The 22,072-nt window shown below is 41.3% G+C and overlaps 1 protein-coding gene across 1 annotated transcript in view; it reads left to right on the forward strand.

Moving 5' to 3' along the window:
• Positions 1–22,072, forward strand: part of STX8 (syntaxin 8) — a 255,335-nt gene that overhangs the window by 63,958 nt on the left and 169,305 nt on the right. Inside the window, 1 exon segment of the mRNA XM_037164947.2 lies at positions 15,700–15,792. Coding sequence (XP_037020842.2) covers positions 15,700–15,792 — 93 coding nt within the window.

Raw genomic sequence — 22,072 nt, forward strand, 5'->3', positions numbered from 1 at the left:
GTCTGGCTTCTGTATCTAATCTAAAGATAGTTATTGTGAGATTCATCCACCTTGTTGCATGGGTCAGTATTTCATCCTTTCGTATCGCAGAATAGTATTCCATGGTTTGGCTTAACCACAATCCGGATTCATCCACATGCCGATGAGTATTTCAATATTACAAATAAATTGCTGTAACAGTTACATGCAAGTCATTGTGTAGACATAAAGTGCTTTTTCTAGGTGAATACCAACCAGTGGAATGACTGAGTCATTGTGGGTGTATGTTAAACTTTTAAGAAATTGCCATAGTAGTTTTGAAAGTGGTTATACTGTATTACATCACCACCAAAAATCTGTATCTTCTAATTGTTTCGGATCCTCACCAAAACTAGGCATAGTCGGGTTTTTAATTTTAGATGTTTTAACAGGTGTGTGTTACATTTCACTGTGGTTTGAATATGACTCTCCCTGATGACTAATGAATCTGTGTGTGCCTCGTTGCCCTCAGTCTGTCTTCTTTGGTGAAGTGTATGTTCCAGTTGTTTACCTACTTTTAACTGGGCTGTTTGTCTTCTATTACTGAGTTGTGAGAGTTTCTTTGTATACCCTTTCATATGTTATTGTCAGATACAGTTTCACGGATAATTTTTTTCTCCCTCTATGGCTTATATTGTTTATTATTTAATGATATCTTTTAAAGAGCAGAAGTTCTTAATTTTGATGACGTCCAATTAGAAATATTTGACTACCTAAACTATAAAGATTTGTTGCTTTTTTTTTTCTAGAAATTTTATAGTTTTAAGTGTTACGTTAGGTCTGTGATCTATTTTGAGTTAATTTTTTACATAAAGAGCTATAAGTAGAAATTCAGGTTTTGGGGTTTTTTTATTTGTTTGTCTGTTTGTTTTTGCATTTGGATATCTGTTTGTCCCAGCACTGTTTTAAGAAAAGACTGTCCTTTCTCTACGGAAACACTGCATTTGTCAAAAATCAATGGACCCGTGTGGGCCTGTTTCTGGGCTGTCAATCTTCCCCGTTGATCTTTTGATTTACCTTTACGGCAGTGCCGTGCTGTCTCAGTTATTGCATCTTTGTGAGTTTTTGTCAGGTATTATAATTCTTTCAAACTTATTTTAAAAAATCGTTTTTTGGAAATGGTGAATCTTTTGCATTTTCATGAGAATTTTAGAATCTACTTTCAATTTCTACAAAAAAAATCCCTTAAAATTTTGATTGGGATTACATTGAATCTTTAGATTAAATTGGAAAAAATTGACATTTTAATGATATTAAACTTCTAACCAGTGAATATGGTGTATCTCTCCATTTATTTATTTGTTTGTTTATTTATTTATTTAAATTTAATCTTCATTGTATTTTTTCATTGCCATTTAATACCCTGTATATCTCTATTTATTTAGTTTTTCTTTAATTTTTCTCACCATTTTTTGCAGTTCTTACTGTGTATATTACTATACATCTTTTGTCATATTTATCTCTTAGTATTTCATATTTTTATCCTCATTAATGGCATTTAAAAATGTTTGTTTCTGATTGTTGCTGATATGTAAAAGTACAATTGATTTTTATATATTCATCTGGGATCATGCAACCTTGCTAAACTTAACTGCTTTGTTCTATAATATATAGAATTTTTATACAAGTGATTATATTTTCTATAAATAAAGACAGTTTTACATTTTTAAGACAGTTTTTTAGAGCAGTCTTGGGCACACCGCAAAATTTAGAGAAAGGTATGTAGTTCCGTGTGTGTAGTCTTCTCCCGTCACTAACACCCCCCAGAATGGGGTGTCTGCTGCACCTCGTGAACCTGCACTGACTCATCATAGCCCCCAAAGTCTGTAGTGTATCTTAAGGCTCACTCTTCGTGCTGTCCATTCAGTGGGTTTGGATAAATATATAAATGACACACATCCATTATTAGAGTAACATACAGAGTACTTCCAGTGCCCTAAAAATCATCTGTGCCCTGCTTGCTTATTATCCTTCCCTCCCCCATCAAACCTTTGTGATCTCTGATCTTTTTATTGTCTCTATGTCTTGCCTTTCCAGAATGTCATATGGTTGGAATCATATAGTGTATAGCTTTTCAGATTGGCTTTTTTCAGTCAGTAATAGGATAGCTCATTTCTTCTTAGCACTGAATAATTCTGGATATACTAAGTTTATTCATCTGCTAAAGTATCTGCCAGTTGATTCCCAGTTTTGGCAATTATGAATAAAGCTGCTATATATATCTGCATGCAGGTTTTTGTGTGCATATAAGTTGCCAGCTCTTTGGGTAGATACCCAAGGTGTATGATTGCTGTATTGTATGGTAAGGGTATATTTGCTTTTATAAGAAGCCACCAAACTGTCTTCTAGAGTGGCCGTCCCATTTTGCATTCCCACCGGCAACAAATGAGAGTTCCTTTTGCTCTGCATCCTCTCCAGCATTTCATGTTCTCAGTTTCAGATTTTGCTGTTTTAATAGATATGTAGTGGTAGCTCATTGTTTTAATTTGCATTTCTCTAATTACATATGTGGAGCATTGTTTTATATCCTTGTCTGTCATCTGTATATTTCTTTTTGGTGAGGTGTCTGTTAAGGTCTTAGGCCCATTAAGAATTCTTACGTGTTTTGGAAAACTGACCTTTATCAAATATGTCTTTCGCAAATATTTTCTCCCACTCTGTGACTTGTCTTCTAATTTTTTCTTTTGTTAAGGATTTGATATATTTATTTTTAGAGAGAGGAGAAGAGAGGGGAAGAAACATCAGTCAGTTGCCCCTCACATGCCCTCAGATGAAGACCCAGCCTGCAACCTGGGCACCTTTTGGTTTGTGGATGACAACCAACTCACTGAACCACACCAGTCAGGGCTCATTTTCTTGACAGTGTCTTTCACTGTCATGCAGATTCGTGAAGTGTTCCATATTCTTTTGAGCAGTCTTTTTAAATATATCACTTATTTAATAAAATATATGGAAGTGAAGAAAGCTGGTCAGTTGCTTAGGACTTGTGAGGGCACCTTGACACCAGGACCACAGATGGGTGCTGGTGGAGAACATCATCTGAATTGGCTGCCCCCTGGTGGCAATCCAAGAAATGTCATCTGTGTTCAGTCTTTAGCTGGATGTAATCATTCATTCATTCAACAAAGCCTTTGTGTGCAGTCTCATGTAGGCCTATGCTAATTGTTTCCAGCATAATCTATAAGATGGATTAAAGTTACAGTTTTGGCCTTTGGCCTTTGTACTGCTTATTTTCAACAGTAGGTCCTCACTCTTACCACAAAGCACAAGTCACAGAGCAGAAGTTTTATATTTTAATGAAGTCCAACTTACCAATTATCTGTTTCAATGCTTTTGGAGTAGTATCTAAAAAGTCTTTGCCAGACTTCCAGTTTCCTTGTTCTGCATGTAAGGACCTAGAACGTGGTCCTTACATCCTAACAAACAACTGAACCAACAGAAAAATCCACAACTCCTCTTGGATCTGTTAGTGAGAGGAGAGGACACAGGGCAGGTTGCTTCTTGCAAGACTGAAGAAAATAGACAAGCAAATATAGGGGATCTTGGCTTACTTGGGAGCAAAACCTCCCAGGCAGAAACCAGCACAAAACCAGTACTGTAGGTGAACAATTGCTGGAGGCTTAGTATGGATGGGTCTGAAAGTTAAAAACTTCAGTGGGATCCACTTATGGAGGGGTCCTCACAGTTTAGTGAGATTTAATTCCAGAAGCTCAACCAGGTTCTCACACAAATATCAGAGAAAAATCTCTTAGACTTTCTGGAAGGGCTAGATGGGAAGGAACCATTTCGGAATACAACAGAGCACTCTGTTCTTCTTAACAAGGTCTGCCTTCAGGAGAAACTAGTTCACTGGAACCTAACATGCCGGGGAATTACCAGAGCCTGACTGACCTGGGAGAAAGGAAATGCCCAACCCCAGCCTACCAGCCGTCTGTCCCACCTAGGGCAAGGGGAGGAAGAAACTACGATTACATTGGAAAGTTCACAGCCCGGCAGCATAGGCTCACCAACAGACAGAGATATAATCACAGGACTGTAGTGCTCTCATCACATCTTACCACCATAGTTAAAAAAAATTTTTCTTTTCCAACTGCTGTTTACATTCAGTACCAATCCACACCAGTTTCAGATGTACAGCGAAGTGGCCAGGAAACCATGCACTCTCCAGAGTGGTCCCCCCACTGCCTGGCTCCATACCCAATTACCTCAACAATAGTGACTGTCTCCTTCATGTTGCAATTTGCATGTCTGTGGCTATTCTGCAGCTACCAATTTGTACTACTTAATTCCTTCACCATTTTCACCCAGCCCCCAACCCCTCTCCCCTCTATTAGTCTGTTTTCTGTATCTGTGAGTCTGTTTCTATTTTGCTCACTAGATTTCATAAGTAAAATCATATTACCACCATATTTTTACTAAAGGTCTGTTTATAGCAGTTCCTTTTACTTGTATTATTAAGAGAGAAAAAAACACAACAAGACGTACCAAAAGGCAAAAAACCCCTATAGTTTGAAGAGACAGAGCAAGCATCAGCAACAGACATGACAGAAATGTTGGAATTATCAGACCAGGAATTTAAAACAACTGTTATTGGCCCTGACTCGGTCTAGCTCAGGTGGTTGGAGGGTCATCCCAATACACCAAGGTTGTGGGTTCAGTGTCCGGTCAGGGCACATGTAGGAATCAACCAGTAAATGCATAAATGGGTGGGACAGTGAGTCAGTGTCTCTCTCCTCTCTCTCTCCCCCCACACTTTTTTTTTCTCCTCCTTCCTCTCTCTAAAATCAAGAAACTAAAAAAAAACACCTCAGACAACTATGATCAATATGCTAAGGACTCAAATGGATAAAGTAGACAGCATTCAAGAACAGATGGGCAATATAAGCAGAGAGATGAAAATCTTAAAGAACCAAAAAGAAACATAGAGATAAAAAACAATAATAGAAAGATGGGTTTTTAGCAGACTGGACACAGCTGAGGAAAGAATCTTTAAGCTTGGGATATCTCAATAGAAACCTCAAAAAGTGAGACACAAAGAGAACCAAGAGAACAAAATATTCAAGGACTGTGGGACAACTACAAAAGTTATATCTCTAATGCAAATACCATAAGTAGAAAAAAGAAGGAAAGAAATAGAAGAAATATTTGAAGTAATGACTGGGAATTACCCCATATTAATGTCAGACACCAAACCACAGACCCAGGAAGCTCAGAGAACACCAAGCAGTATACATTTAAAAAACAAAACAAAGCCCAGCCACACCTAGGTACATCGTTTTCAAACTACAGAAAATTAAAGGTAAAGAAAAATTGAGTAATGGTAAAGAAATACACCAGTTGATCAGTGGACCAGAACAGAGAGTCCCAAAATAGATCCATATAAATATAATCAACTGATCTTTGACAACAGACCTAAGGTAGGACAAAGGAGCAAAGATAGTCTTTTCTACAAATTGTAATGATTACTTTAATTGGTTGTTGAATGTTGAACCAGCCTTATATATCTGGGATAAATCCCACTTGATTATGGTATCTAATTGTTTTATAGTTGTTGGATTTGATTTGCTAATATTTTTATAGGATTTAAAAAGTCTGTGTTCATGAGTGATAGTGGTCTGTAGTTCTATGTTTTTGTTTTTTCTTATGATGCCTTTGTCTAGTTTTGGTGTCAGGATGATGGTAGCCTCATAAAATGAGCTGGGAAGTATTTTCTCTGCTTCTTTCCTTGGAAAGAGACTGTAGGAGAGTGTTATGATTTCTTCTTTAAATGTTTGGTAGACTTCAACAGTGAACCCATCTGGGCCTGGTGGTTTCTGTTTGGGGTGGTTATTAATTGTTAATTCAGTTTGTTTAGATATAAGTCTATTCAGATTGCCTATTTCTTCCTGCATAAGTTTTGGCAGCTTGTGTCTTTTGAGAAATTGGTCCATTTCATCTAGGTTATTAATGTGGTGGCATAGAGTTGTTCATAGTATTTCTTTATTATCCTTTTAATATCTCTGAGATCTGAGTGAAGTTTCCTCTTTCATTTCTATTATTAATTTGTGTCTTCTCTTTTTTTCTTAGTTATCCTGGTCAGAGGCTTATTGATTATTATTATTTTTATCTTTTCAAAGAAGTAGAGTTTTTTTATTTTTTGTTTTTAATTTTATTGATGTCTTCCCTATATCTTGTTGCTTGTCTTTTGCTTATTTTGTATTTAATTTGCTCTTTTTTTCCAGTTTCTTGAGTTGAAAGCTTAGATTATTGATCTTAGATCTGTCTTCTTTTCTAATATATGCTGTCAGTGCTATAAATTTTCCTCTATACATTGCTTTTGCTGCATCTTATAAATTTTGATAAGTTGTGTGTTTTCATTAGCTCAAAATGTTTTAAAATTTCTTTTGAAATTTCTTTTTTCATCTTGCATTATTTAAAAGTGTGCTGTTTAATCTTCATATATTTTGCTATTTTCCTTTTTTTGTTATTTCTAGTTTAATTCCATTATAGTCTGAGGGCAAACATTTTATGATTTCTGTTTTAAATTTGTTAAGAGGTGTTTTATCTTGTTGAGTTTATGTTTTTACTGATTTTCTACCTGCTGGATATAATAGAGGGGTGTTGAGGTCTCCCAGTAGATAGTGGACTCATTTATTTCTCCTGGCAGGTCTATCACTTGTTGCCTCATGTAATTTGATGCTCTGTTATTAGGCACATATATATTAAGGATCACATCTTTTTGGAGAATTGACCCCCTTGTAATTATATCCTGCACCTCTTTATGCCCGATAACTTTATTTGCTGTGAAGTCAGCTCTGCCTGAAATTAATATAGCTAATCCTGCTTGCAATTGATTAGTTTTAGTATGGTATATCTTTCTCCATCTATTTACTTTGTTTTTAATTCTCACCCAAGGATATGTTCACTGATTTTAAAGAGAGAGGGAGGGAAACATTGATGTGAGAGGGAAACATCGATTGGTTGCCTCCCATACATGCCCTGACTGGAGATCAAACCTGCAACCTAGGTATATGCCCTGACCAGGTATGGAACCCAAAACTTTTTTTTGGTGTACAAGAGGTTGCTCCAGCCAACCGAAATACTCGGCCAGTGCGCTGCTTACTTTTAATCTGTATGTGCTTTTATATTTAAAGTGGGATTATTGTCAACAACATATATTTGGGTCATGTGTTTTAATTTACTCTGACACTCTCTGTTTTTGAAATTGATATAGTTTTACGTCTTCGTTTCAATCTGGGTGCTATTTATTTTTTTCTTGCTTTGTTGCCCTTGCTTCATACTCCAATACAGTGTTGAGTCGAATAGAAATGGTGAGAACAGATGTCCTTGCCTTATTTCTGATCTTAGAGCAGAAGCATTCATTTGGAAGCCAGGAATTATGGATTCGTCTTTGTTTGGTAATAGATATTTTTGTATTTCTAGAAACATTCTTGAGATTTTTTTTCCTGGGATGCAATTAGTTGGGCCTGCTTTGTAGTGTGGACCAGAGCTGCAGGATCATGGTCAGTGGCTGCGTCTGGCCTGCTGCCTGTTTCTGTATGGTATGTCAACTAAAAATGTTCTTTACATTTTGAAGTGGTTCTAAAATAGTCAAAAGAAGACTATTTTGTGACTGCAAAGATTGTATGAGATTCCAAGTTCAGTGTCTATAACTATTATGGGAGCCCAGCCATGCTCATTTATTGCATCTGTGGATGCTTTCCTGCTACGGCCGCAAGGGTTAGCAGTTGGTCTTGAGACTGTATGAACCACAAAGCCTAAAATGTTTAGTATTGGGCCCTTTATAGAAAAATGTTTGCTGACACCAGTCCAGTAGTATTTTACCCTACTACTGAGCCAAACCAGTCTGAGCACAGACATACCTCAGGGGTATTGCAGGTTTGCTTCCAGACCACAGCAACAAAGTGAGTATTGCAATAGAGTTGTCATCTTTTTTCTGATGGAGGGTCTTGCCTTCAGTTTGTAAAAAACACAGCATCTGTAAAGTGCAATAAAGCAGAGTGCAGTTAGGCGAGGTATGCCTGTCCTCTGCCTTGTGAACTGTGAGGAGACCTGGTCAGTGGGAATAGGAACTGGGTCCAACCCTGTCTGAGCTCAGAGGTCCCTTTCAGGTGGTTCTTTCCCCAACCGTGGTTAGTTTCCTCACGTAAATGCTCTGACCCACACTCAGCTGAAGCCGCTAGGCGGACCCTGTGCAAACCTCCAGTTTCCTCTCTGTGCCGCTCTCTCCTCTCTGGTCCTGGGCCCCGAGTTCTCTAGGCTCCTTCGGCCTATTTGGATTCTTTTCAACTCGGAGATGGCCAGCTCCACCTGGGCCCCTCTGTCCCAGCACCACAGCGGGCAGCGCCCTCCAGGCATTGCTCTGGGGGCAGTCACAGAGCTCGTCTCATTTATTTCTGAGCTCTGTCATTTCTGGTCACTGTCCCTCACTTCCTGAGGTCTGGGTCTTGGAACTGTTGTTCTGTATATTCTGCCTGAGGTTGTGTGTGTGCGCCCACGCATGTGTGTGTGTGTGTGTTTCGTTTCTAGCTAGAAGTAAATTTAGTCTGTTCATCTTGCCAGAAGCAGAAGACTAATTCTAGTGTCAAAATATCCAGTAAATGAGACACTGTGCCTCTCTTATACCTTCATTTCTACACACCTCTCCTGGTACCATGTTTGAAGCAAAGTAAAAAATTCAGAGCAATGCAGCTTTACACGTAGAACGTAGAGCAACCATTCATTTGCAGTGCTTTATTGGTCAGATCCGTGGTTTCTGAAAAGCATTTCTTGCTAGATAATACTAACGAATTTTCTGGCATGGCTGCTTTTTGCCAGAAAAAGTTGTTTTCAGTTAGGAAACAGATCGATCCCTTTCACCGAGAGGGTGCTATACTCAGAGACTGCTGTAGTCTGGGTGCAAGAGGGTACCACCTGCCAGTTTTTGTTGGTGAGTCTTTCAGATGGAGAGCATCTTTGTTGAAATGCCTGCCCTTTGCAAGCCTCCTGGCCTTTGGGGTTTGTTGGAGGGTGGAGAGATGAAGGAGTGGAGGAGAGTAACAGCACATATTGTAGGTCCATTTGTTTTTCTACTTTTGCCTTTGTGTTTTGAAATGCTGTGTCCCTCTTGCTTTCCTAGTAAGTTGATTTTCAAAGATAAACACAAAAATGGAAGTAAATCTTTGCACAAAACCTTATTAGCCTTTTCTCTGCCTCAGGAGTCTTGGTGGTGGGCTGCGGTTGCCATGGCTTTGCTTCATCATCAGGTCCTGCACTGGGTAAAAAGAAAGAAGCACAAAGGGCCCTTTCCAACTTTCCTTTGCCCATGGACTCTGTTAGCCTTTCTGTACCTTAGTCAACCCTTACAAACACTTCAGAAATCATCGTAAAATAACAGTTACTGGCAGAACATAGACTCCAAGCAACGAGTGCCTTCGTTTCCCAACTTAGAAGTGAGGCCTAGTTACAACCAGTTAGCCAGTCTTGGCTCCTGTGCTACTGACGCTGTAATTTGAGGCACAGATGGACATTAGGCATAAGATGGGCGAGGTGATGGCTATAACCAGAGAGCCTCAGAAAATCCTGAGGTGGAGCAAAGGAAGGCAGCCTTTTGATTAGTACAGATCATTGTGTCCAAGGTGACAGCGGACCTTGGGGAAGGTGCTCGGGTTTTTTTGATACGGTTGTTACCGAACAACAAGAGGAGGTCCAAGGGAGGGGCAATACAATATTTGGCCCACCTAGGGATGCCCAAAACTGCTATACAACAGGGGCCCCTCCCAAAAACAAAATACTAAAATCTACTGGGCCCTTCTGTCCGCCGCCAATTGGAAAGACATCTCTTAATGCCAGAGATTTGTGAAAAGGAAACAAAATGTTTATTTAATGCTATTCAGGCCTAATGCCTCCACTAAAATATCAAAGTCCTTTAGGGTATACACCTACACCCACACAGCACTCCCTTCTCCCACTGTCCCAACTCCGCGTACCGTAAATCAGGAAAAGAGCACACGTCTGTGTTGCAGGCCGCTGGCACCGTCAGCTGTGTCACTGTGCAGGATCTCGAGTTAATCCAAAGTACTGTGGTACCCTCTCATGGTCCACTGGCAAGAGTCCTTTGTACCCAGTTCCAGTCAAAGTCTCTCTTGCTTTTCAGGCCCCGCGGCCAAAGGGGGCACCCCAAAGCCGCGTGGGCCTCTTCTACCAAAGCTGCAGGAGTCCGCACTCCACCAAAAGCATGTGGCTGTCTTCTTCACCTGGCTGCAGGGATCTCCATTCTGGCAAAGCTGCGTGGTTTTTCCCTTTCAACTGGGCAGTTATCCCCTCATGTCCTTGAGCCTATCTTTTTCAAGCTCTCACACAGGCCTTCTCACTCAGGAGCGCAGCCCCTCATTCCATCCTGAGTCCAAGCCTTTCTCACTCAGGAGAGCAGCTCCTAGTTTCCATCTTGAGTCCCCCTAGTTCCATCCTCAGTCCCTGCTAGTTCCATCTTGAGTCCTCCCAGTTCCATCCTGAGTCCCCGCTAGTTCCTTCTTCAGTCCTTGCTACTCCCTTCTCACTCAGGAGTGTAGCTCCTAGTTCCATCTTGAGTCTAAGCCCTTCTCACTCTGGAGAGCAGCCCTTAGTTCCCATCTTCAGTCCCTGCCACAAACTTCTCCTTCAGGAGTCCAGCTCCTAGTTTTTTTCTCCTGAGTCCCAGTCTTTCTCCCTGGCTCCAAACTTGGCCACTGCTATTTAACATATCTATGAAACCAGTTAAAGGTTATAGATATGTTAAATAATCATTCCAGAGGTTAGCTGCAAAACTGTTGCTATGCAAAACAGCTCTCAATGGCCTTGCTCCATTCATCCCTTCCCCCTGGGGGAGGGGGGGTGAGGACATCTTATATGTCTCTCCAATATTTCTATACACTTTGAATTCTGGACACCTTTCCAAATCTTTTTTTGGGGGCCCCCCTGGCTGCACCCTGTATCACGGTTTCAGTATTAGCCCCATCTATTCTTAACTGTTATTTTATAGACTTTTTCCCTAGATTCTAGCAGAAAGTTTCATGTTCTAGATTTCAGTGTCCTTAGGCCCTTAAATATTTCCATGTGAATCGGTGGCGGGGAGGTGAGGAGCCACACCCTGTTTTGCATGGGCACATCTCAAAGTCCTTTAAGAGAACCACAGATGCCCACAGTGCTTCCTTCCCCGCTGCCCTAATTCGGGGTACCGTATCTCAGGAAAAGAAGCACACGTCTGTGTTTCAGGCCACTGGTATCGTCAGCTGTGTCAGGCAGGATCTCTAGTTAATCCAAAGTACTGCGGTACCCTCTCATGGTCCACTGGCAAGAGTTCTTTGTACCCAGTTCCAGTCAAAGTCTCTCCTGCTTTCCAGGCAATGTGGCCAAAGGGGGCACCCCAAGGCCGCGTGGGCCTCTTCTACCAAAGCTGCAGGGGTTCACACTCCACCAAAAGCATGTGTCTTTCTTCTTCACCTGGCTGCCCCTGCAGAATCTCCATTCTGGCAAAGCTGCGTGGTTTTCCCTTTCACCTGGCCAAAAGGGGACCCTCACTCTGCCCCAAACCGAGTGGCTCTCTCTTCACCTGGGCAGTTATGCCCTCATGTCCTAGAGCCGATCTTTTCCAAGCTCTTACACAGGCACTCACTCAGGGGAGCAGCCCCTAGTTACATCCTGGGTCGAAGCCACTCCCTTCTCCCTGGCTCAAAACTTGGCCACAGCTATTTAACATATCTATGAAACCAGTTAAAGGTTATAGATATGTTAAATAATCACTCCAGAGGTTAGCTGCAAAAACTGTTGCTATGCAAAACAGCTCTCAATGGCCCTGCTCCATTTGTTCCTTCCCCTGGGTGGGGGGGTGAGGACATCTTAATATTTCCTGGACACCCTGAGCTCTGGACCCCATCCCAAATCCTTTTTTGGGGCCCCCCTCTTGGCTGCACTCTGTTACAAGATGTTAGATCCTTTCATTGGTGAATATTCCAGAATATATTTCTGAAGTGTGTTTTTAAAAGATAAGAACTGGTTTTAAAAAACATAATCCCAACGTCATTTTCACCCTTAACAAGTTAACAATTCCTTAATATAATCAAACATCCAGCATTCAGATTTCCCTGATTTTCCCATGATGTTTGCTTTTGTGGGTTTTTTTTAGGTTGTTCAATTCAGGATCTGAATGTAGTCTATACATTGCAACTAATTGATGTCCCTTCAGTTTCTTTAATAGATAGGTTCCTTTGCCAACTCCTTCTTTTTTTTTTTTGCAATTTCTTGGTTGAAGAAACTGGGTCATTTGCTATGTAGTTTCCCATCATCTAGCTCTTGCTATTCATTTGCCCATATATTAAAATTTCCCTCTGCCCCACATATTTTCTGTAAATTGGTAGTTAGATTTAGTGGCCTGATCAAAATCAAGTCTGTTATTTTTGGTGAGAATACAGTATGATGACTGTCCCTTTGTTTTTCATCCATAGTCACTAGATAGGCCTCCCACAATTACATGGTATTTGCTTAGAAGATGGTTTTTCTGAACATCTAAAGATAGAAAGGCTCCAAACACCTAATTATTCCCAAGCGATTTTCAAAAAATGATTGTATTAGTTTTCTAGCTTGTCATAATAAGTTAGTATAAATTTATTCACTTAAATACAAATTCGTTATCAAACAATCTGTGGGTCAGAAGTTCACTCCAGGTCTCACTGGGCCAGGACCAAGGTGTGGACAGGGTGATGGGGGCTCCAGAGGAGAGGTCATATGCTCACCTCTTCCAGCTAGAGGCCAGCAACATCCTGGACTCAGGGTTCCCTTCTCCAGTCTTTGAAGCCAGCTGCTTGTATTCTTCACATCCTTCTTCATGTCTCCCTGTGACCGCAGCTGGGGAAGGTTCTCTGTTTTAAGGGCTCGTGATTACCTTGTGTCCACCTGGATAATCCAGAACAGCCTTCCCATTTCAAATGCCTTAATCTTAATCACAACCGCAATGTTCCTTTTGCTGAGTAAGGTAATATATTCCCAGGTTCCAGAGGCTAGGAAGTGGACATATTTAGGAGGCCATTATTCTCCATACCACATCGGTCATCCATTTTTAAAAAATTAACATCATTAAAAAATTGAAGAATGATTAATAGAGCGTGGAATGTTGCAGATGCTCTATTGTGATATAATGACTTGGGATATGTGATAGGTTAGGGCAGGTTACAGTAGTGAGCTATTAGTTATGACATCATAGTTTTGCATGGTTTTGTATGACTGTCTGCAAGGTTCTTCCTTGTTTATATCTGTGCAAGTGGCAGCATTTTATTTTGTTCACTGTCTCTAAGACGACTGTAGCACCTGCCCTTGAAGCACTGCTTTAGAACTTGGAGACACTCTGGTCGTCAGTGTCGTTACTGCATGCTCAGGGTCTTAGTTCTCTCGACTGCCTGTGTCTGGATTGTGGAATAAAAATTTGTTGTAGCACTTAAGCAGAGCGAGGAGCTTCTGAGTTTTTATAGAAATGATCTGAGTGGAGCAGAATTTTGAGCCCTCTTTCTGTTTTGCATTAGACACAACTTTTAGATAGTTTAAACTGTACAGTGAAGCAAGGTCCAGAGAAAAGACTACAGTGTAGGCATTTTTCATTCCTAGCCTGTGTTGCTCCTAGATAAAGCAGCTCCATAACTTTAATGATTCTTTTCCTAATTGGAAACTGTAGAGGAATCGCCTTTCCTCTTTTAAATCATTTTACCTTTTAATCATAGACACTTGACCCTCAGTCCTATATGTACAGGTTATTTGGGGGATGCATTTGGAATTTTACTATAATATTGGTCATCCTATAGCGGTACTAGGTTGATGATAGATTTATCTTGGAGGCCTTCCAAGAGGTTGATATTAAAGACCAAAAGGACCTCATTATAAAGAGATTTTGCTGTAAAATTGTCCCTTAGAACGATCCCTGGAGAAAGCAAGTCATTTGTATAGTTTAAAAAATATGTAGTGTCAAAAAATGTCACTAAGGGGTCCTTACCTCACACCATTAGTTTAAATAAATTCCAGATGAATTAATGAGTTAAGTGTAATGGCTTACTTTCATAAAAAGATTAGGAAAAAATATAAGTAAATGTTAACATGATCCTGGATAAGAATACCTTTGTGATTTCTGCTTTTGTAGATAAGCCTTTATGTGAATTAGTCATTTTAAAAACCCCATCAACAAATGCAGCCACAATTGGCAGGTTAACCTCATCTGACATATTGCTGGGGTAGAAAGAGTCCTTCAGTCCAGCCTCAGGATGTTCTTCCAGATGCACCTGGAAGCAAAGGAAAAATTTCTTACAGAGAAATTCCCGAGACTACCTAGTTAAAGAAACAAAGAACAAACGAATATCAGATTTTAAAGAAAAGACTTTGAGTAACTTGAGTTCTTTTCTCTTTAAATTTTCAAAATCTAGAAAAGCAATACTTTTTAAAATGCTGTTTTACTATTTATTGTTTTATGTCCTGTTTTTTTACTTAATAACATATCGTGGAGTTTTTTCAACATCAAAATATACATGGACAATATTACGTTTAATGGTTATATAGTGTTTTATTATATGACTTTATTATATTTTTAAGCAAATCATTGTATTTGGTGATTTGGATAGTTCCCAGTTTTTCACTAGTGTAAATGTATCAGTATGGGTCCAATTAGGAGAAAGAAAGTTGAACAGAGAAAGTGCATTGTGTAGAATTATTAAGTCTAATAGGGAATTAGAGTAACGATTTCAGAGAAGTGACTATGCTGTGTAGCCAAGCTGGTGGAATTTGCTAGAATCTGTTCTCTAGGGCACAGGGAATACTCTTCATGGGCAAGAGTTGGACTGAAGGCCCTCTGTTACGAAATTGCCCAAGGAGGGGGCACTGGCAGAAGCTGCGGCCTCTCACACTGTGGCAGCCGCACCTCTGCAGCCACCTGTCCGGGCCCAGCAGGCCAGAGGCAGGAAGCAACACCTTTTCCTCTTGTGATGTCTCCGCCGTCCCTCTACTGACAGAGCTGGCAAAGGAGAAGATATTGGGAGGATCCAGGTCCATTCTCACTGACCAGCACAAAGGGTCAGTTTGGAGCTGAGAAGCAATAAATGGATAGCTAGCACAGGAAGCAGTGTTTCAAGGAATGTCAGAGTATATACGTCCTGCATACTGCCTGAATGTTGTCTTACATACATATATTCCTAGACACAGAATTGATAGATGAAAGACAGTCATGGTTCCCTCTTCTAGAAAGGTGTCTTAACTGTTCTCCCGTGACACAGAACTTGGGAGCACCATGCTTTGGTTAACCTGGGTATGAGCATTCTCTTTCGTTTTCATTTCCTGTCTGTGTCCTTTGCGCATTTTATAAATTGGGAGATTAAGTCTTTCTTATTGATCTGTACATGCTCTGTATGTATTAAGTATTTGAAAGTTTGAATATTTATATACTCAAACCTTATATTCATTTTTAATACTTGAAATTTTAATTCATCTGGAAATCAGGTTAAGGATTGAGGTAGATATTTAATTTTTTCCTCTGTTTTGTTCCAGTAATGTTAATTGTTTTCTCTCTCTTTTTTGGACTGATTTAAAATGTTTCTTTTATCATGTATTGAATTGTGTTATATGCCTGAGTATATTGCTGGACTAAGTTGTTTTCCTTTGGTTCTCAGTTGGTTGTTTTCCTCTTTCTTTCAGAACAGGACGCAGGCCTTGATGCCCTTTCTTCTATCATCAGTCGCCAAAAGCAAATGGGGCGAGAGATTGGCAATGAGCTGGATGAACAAAATGGTAGGATCATGTCTGAGATAGACCAAATTTGCCATTTAGTGTGAATACTGAAGGCTTGAGTGTTTGTTAAATTATTTTAATGTTACAAAACATGAAAAGTGATTTAATATCAGTGGATTATTATATTTAATGCAATCGAGTGTGGTTTGTGGCAGATTCAGATTGTGGTTATTACTAAATCCTATGTAAAGAAATTTGATTTAAAATTTCCAGGTCCCTGGAGCTACTTTGAAAATACTGTGTTTTATGATGCATTTATTCTAAGAGCTTTTCCTTCTGTGGAATGTGGTGAAATTACCCAGTGCGTTTGTTGTACGTGACATGAGGCCCACAGAGACTATGGGGCTCTGTCACCTGCACGCCCAGTGGAGCCGGCTCTTCTTCTGTCACAGATACTGGGCTGCAGGGCGAGAAAGTTTATTCAGGGCTTGATGTGATGAATCTGCTCGAAGAAAGACCGATTTTCAGTCCGTAAGCAGGATGGCTTGGGAGAGACAGAGCTTTAACTGGAGAGCATATCTGACAAGCTCTTGTGCAGCAGTAGGAATGGAGGAAAGCAGAGGAAGGCAGGGGACTGCGATGGGCACAGTCGGGGGATTGGGAGGGTCCCTGGTTTGTGAGTGGAGAGTGTAAATCCAGTTTAGACATGTCCAGTGAGGGAGCCGAGTCCAAGAGTTGAGTAGATGGTGGGAGACATGGTGCCAGAGCTCAGGAGGGGTGACCAAAGATGATATGTGAGGACCTTCAGCAAGTGGTGTGACAGTTGAGTTTCAGTGAGGCTCCTACTATGTGCTAAGCACTTGCATGTATGTCATTTAATTTAATCAACACCATGAAGGCAATATTATCTCTGTTTCTTAGAGGCAAGGCTCAGAGTGGCTGAGGGGCCTCCTAATATCATATCACCTACACGTGACAGAACCCAAACTCCAACTGAGGTCTTCCAGGTCTCATGTGACCGCCTTTTCTCCTGCACTAGCTTCCTCTCTGAGGAAGACAAAGTAGGGGGAGAAAATAAAAAGGAAGATGTTGTGCAGTTTTAGCTTTTGGTGATAGTACCAAGGGGGCTTGTGAAGGAACAGCTTTCAAGTGAAGTTGTCCTGTATGAGTGAGCGCTGAAGCCCCAGGAGTGGGCGGACCTTGCTCTGGAGGGCGGGCTGCCCCATCAGAACCAGGCAAGTGCCTTTCTTGACTCTATGAGGAATGAGATTTGTTCCCGCAGTACTTACTCTTCCATTCCTGTATCATTCATCAATAAATAAATAAATAAATAAATTTCATCTATCGTCTATTATAAGTAAATAGATTAATAAAACAAATGGAGAGGGTTTGGCTAGGGTCGGGGGAGTGGTGGGTTGTAAACATAGACAACTGTAATTGAACAACAATAAAATAATTTTTAACAAAACAAGTGGAGAAGCTCTTCATGTCTAAAGTCCTAATAGTGGGTTTAACTAGTTTTAGCATAGAGAGGAAGGCAGTTTAGTCCTTTGCTTGTTGATGCTAATTCATGTGTTTGCATATAATTCAGTTATGGCCAACTTCTTCCTTGAAAGACAGTCTTGGTAAGAATGTTAGCTCTGAAGAAAATCTGCCTATCGTATGTGTAATTGTTCTTCATCCCAAGGAAATCTGGCCTATTTGGCGGGCCAGACCAGAAACAGCGCCATGCTGGTGGAGCACGCCCACCCTGTGATATGCTTCCACAAGCCACTGTACAGTCACCTATGGGACATGGTTATGAGTTGATGGTTCCTTCTTTGGTGAGGTGACCTGCTGACTTCCCAGATGGTATTACCATACACTTTTTTCCACATAAGCAAGCAATCACGCCAGCGTGTCCTTATCTTGTCTTCTCTCTAGTCCCATAGTTACCATATGGCTGTGTGTTAGAATCACATAGGAAGTTTTTAAACTTCCCAAAGCCCAGGCCAAACCCGAGTTAGTTTCCTACCGCTATTCTAACAAATTATCACAAACTTGGTGGCTTAAAACCACACATACTCCCTTACAGTTCTAAAGATCAGAAGTCTGAAATCAGTTTCACTGGACTAAGTGAAACTTAGTGTCCCCTCCAAGGCCCTAGGGGGAGAATTCATATCTCCTGCCTTTTTCTAGCTTCTAGAGCCTCATTCCCTGCACCCCTTGCCTGCGGCCCCTTCCTTCATCCGTGAAGCCAGCACCATAGCATCTTGTTCAGTTGTCACATTGCCTCTGTGTCACATTTCTCTCTGCCTCCCTTTTATAAGGATACTTGTAATTGCATTTAGTCCCCAACCACATAACCCAGGATAACCTATCTCATATCTTTAATTAATTATGATTAAAATTTTTAAAATTACAGTTGGCCTACAATATTCTATTAGTTTCAGGTGTACAACATAGTGATTAGATATTTATATACCCGATGGAGAGATCACCCCGGTAAGTTTAGTACCCACCCGTTACCCTGCACAACTATTACAGTATTTCTTTGCTGTACTTTACATCCCTGCAACTGTTTTTATAGCTGTAATTTTACATCTTACTCCTTTCCCCTTTTTTATCCTTAATTTATTAACACACCTGCAATGTCCCTTTGCAGGGGAATAAAGTGGCATTCACCGATTCCAGGGATCAGGGTGTGGGTGTGTATTATTCAGCCTACCACATTGCTTTTCTGAGCTTCCAACATGAAAAGTCAGCTGAAGGGCTCTGACCTACCTTTGTGATGGTAGTTCACTGATAGGTGTGTGAGGTCGTCGGTCACTGTGTGTCCTTCAGGGAGCACAATTATTATTTTCTAGCCTCTTCAAAGAGCACACGGTCCCCTTGATCCCAGCATTGACACTGTGCGGACATGTAGTCTTCCTTCTCACTACAGTTTCTGTCAGAAAGCAAGGGAAGTCTCAAAGGTTGACAGAGACATAAAGAGGATTGGCCAAATTTGGGATCTCGGAAGGTCAGAAAGAATGACGAAGACTGGCACACACCAGCGGAGAGTCATGAAGCAGCTGCCTTGTCCACCAGAACCGTGCCCCTGTGGTCCAGCTCTGTGCTGCTCTGAAGGTACGGCCAGTGCCACGATGGGGTCTCCACACCTCTAGTCAAGTCAGTTCATTTTCTCGTTTGTGTTCTTGTCAAAAGGCCCTGTCCTCTGGAGCATGAACTCCAGGGGCTTTCCCAGTAAACCAGCCCTGCAGCTCCTGGTTCTGGAACAGTACCTGGGTAGTCTGCGCCCAGCCACCCCTGCAGTTCGCCTTAACGGGAGGTCTCCCAGCCCTGGCAGCACCACCTACCAGCTGCTCCTTGTTCTCATTAGGTTTGGTCACTGGCATAGGGACAGGACGGTTACTGGTGCTGGTCAGGCCCTTTTTAATTCTATATGAGAAGATTGGAAGCTGAATTTCTAAATGGATGCTAATTTGACCCTTCAGCTTTGTGGTTATGTCCTAAGTACACTGTATTTTGTTAGTCAGGTTTTGATACTGGATTCCAAAATGGTATGGTTGGCCTTTATCTCAGCCTATTGTTTCTGTCATTTAAGGAAAACCAAGAGAATGTTTCAGTAGGTCAGTAAAGTGAATAGAGCTATTTACAGAAAAAGTGGCCCTTCTCCAGTGTCCCAGACTCCCCACTACCCATCAGGTCACAGTCAAAAATCCAGATGGGGCTGTTCACAACACCTATGGATATAATGGCCTTTTTGATTGTGACAAAAGGAATAGAGGCTGATTACTGTCCTAGCAGGGGTATAATTTTTATCCTCAGAGAGTCCCTCAGTTTCTGTGAAAGAAAGTGGCTGACTCGGCCCTATTTCTGAGGAGCCAGTGTGCCCACTGGAAACCACCAGCCTGACCGCAGCCCCTGGGAGGCCACCGCAGGGAAAACCAACTTCTTCTGGCAACTCGTGGAAAATGCCTCGTTTGTCTCTGCACACGTGTATGCAGCCGGGTCTAGAACGAAGATGAGGACCAAGGAGTCACGGAGCGGGGAGCGAAAGGTTGGGTTAAAATGTGATTAGAAGGGTCTGTGGCTGTGACGAGGCTGGCAGATGTGTATATATGTGTTCCTCTGTGCATGTGTGGGATTTATGTCCGTCACGTGAACTTACGAAAGGCAGTATAAAAGTAGAGTACTTAAAATATATTGTCTCCACATATGCAACAAGGGCACTGGTTCTCCTCCTTGTCAGCACAGTGAAATTGTCTGGGAAGCTATAAATGATATCGACGAGGCTTTGGCGTCACCCCAAGAGATTCTGATTTGATTGGTAGGCAGAAGAGTACCCTCCTCCCCCCGCAAAAGAAAAGATGTCTTTGAACTGGAATGTGTGAATATGTTAGATTACATGGCCCAGGGGCATCAGGTTGCAGATGGATTGAAGGTTGCTAAGTCAGCTGACCTTAGGAAATTTATTCTGGATTACCTGGGGGCCCAATGTAATCACAGAGGTTCTTAAAAGTGGAAGGCAGAGGTAGAAGTTACAGTTCGGAATGATGTGATATGAGAAGGACTCAATCTCCTATTGCTGGCTTTGAAAATGGAAGAGGGAGCCACAAACCAAGGAATGCCAGCAGCCTCTAGAAGCTAGAAAAGGCAAGGAAATTTAATTCTCCCCTCCTGCCTCCAGAAAGGAATTCATCCCTGCTGACATCTGGTTTTAGCCCTGTGAAACTCATGGCAGACTTCTGAACTTCAGAACTGTAAGACAATACATTTGTGTTTTAAGCCACTAAGATGGTGGTAATTTGTTACAGCAACAATAGGAAACCAACTCAGGTTGGGTCGGTGGTGGGCATAGTTACTTAAGATCCCTGGCCAGTAGAAGAACCACCATTTCAAACATCACTGGTTGCTGTGCCAGAGAGTAAGAGAGCTCAGGAGGTCTCGTTCCTGCAATTAAATGCTCTGGCCCAAAAGCTACGTGTCAGTTTCATTCACACCTCATTGGTCAGAGGTAATCATGTGCCCCGCCAACCACTAGGAGGTGTAGCCATACTAACAAATCTCACTGAGGAGGGAGGACCAAAACTGTTGCTTGAATGGTATAAGTGAGTATCAGAGGGGCAGTATTTAGCAGTTAACAGCCAAACTGCCTCTGGTATGTATTAGCTATGTGACCTCAAGCAAGTTACTTCCTTTCTGTGTCGTAACTTTCTTGTCTGTAAAATGGGAGTTTTTGTGCCTATTTTACAGTGTTGTTATGAAGAAGAAATGAGCTGATATGTGTGAAGCTCTTGGGATAGAGCTTCACACGTTGTAAGCGCTCTAAAAGTACTTTTTATTATTTACTCTCTTTGTCCACAGCACAGACTTCTGGTGAACATGGTGGGCCAAGCTGGAGGAGGAGTCCCACCACTCCCTGTCCCCAGCACATGGAAATGTTGGGCAAAACACAGGGTGGGGCAAAGGCAGGTTACAGGCGTTTGTGTGGAAAATAAAACTATAATTAATACATAATAACAGGAGAATAAACTCTGTGTTTCATGTCCTCACAGCTGTAAAGCTCATTTTGCCCACCCGTGTATTTTTAAAAATTGGCTTCCAACTTTTAGCCGTGTGCGGAAGCAAAAAAGGGAGTTCTCACGTGTGGGAAACAGGCACACACCGTGGCGGCGAGTGGAGCTGACGTCTGGAGGCCCTCGGAGAACACCGACGCAGATCTGCCCCCTGGGCCTGGCTTTCTCACACTCCTCCAGGGATGGGGTTTGAGGCTGTGGTCCGTGAGCACCAAGAGGGGCCGAAGTGGGCTCTTCACACAGAGCCAGAAGCTAGGAAATGGCAGGTGTATGGGAAGACTGATTTCCTCTCTCCCGTCCTCGAACGAGATGCTCAGTTAGGCCACCCACCTTGGGCTATGGCCATCCTTCTATTTTTAACATGCATATCTAAGCTTACTTTTTTTTTATAACAAAGTGAAAAGCAAATAAAAATCACTGAGTAAATCAAGTTTAGAATTTTTAAACGTTCCTTCAAAGTCCTCATCTTTCATGTTGTTTTATAGTCAGTATTTTATTTAGATTTACTAACATGTTTTACTGATTTCTATTAAAACTGTGGTAGCCATTCTACTACTCAGCTTTTCCAATTTTTTTTTTAACATTTCTTTCTGCTCCTTGCATTAATCTCTGTTTCCTCTTGATAAAGTTTTGGTTTGTTGATCTCACTCGTTTTCTTTCGTTCCATTATGGGCTGAATGACGTCCCCTGTAAATTCGTATGTTGAAGTCCTTACTTCTAAAACTTCAGAATGTGAGTGTATTTGGAAATAGTGTCTTTAAAGAGGTAATTAAGCTAAA

This window comes from Artibeus jamaicensis, unplaced genomic scaffold, assembly GCF_021234435.1.
Source record: "Artibeus jamaicensis isolate MK-2021 breed Jamaican fruit bat unplaced genomic scaffold, CSHL_Jam_final contig_781, whole genome shotgun sequence".
Classification (NCBI taxonomy): domain Eukaryota; kingdom Metazoa; phylum Chordata; class Mammalia; order Chiroptera; family Phyllostomidae; genus Artibeus; species Artibeus jamaicensis.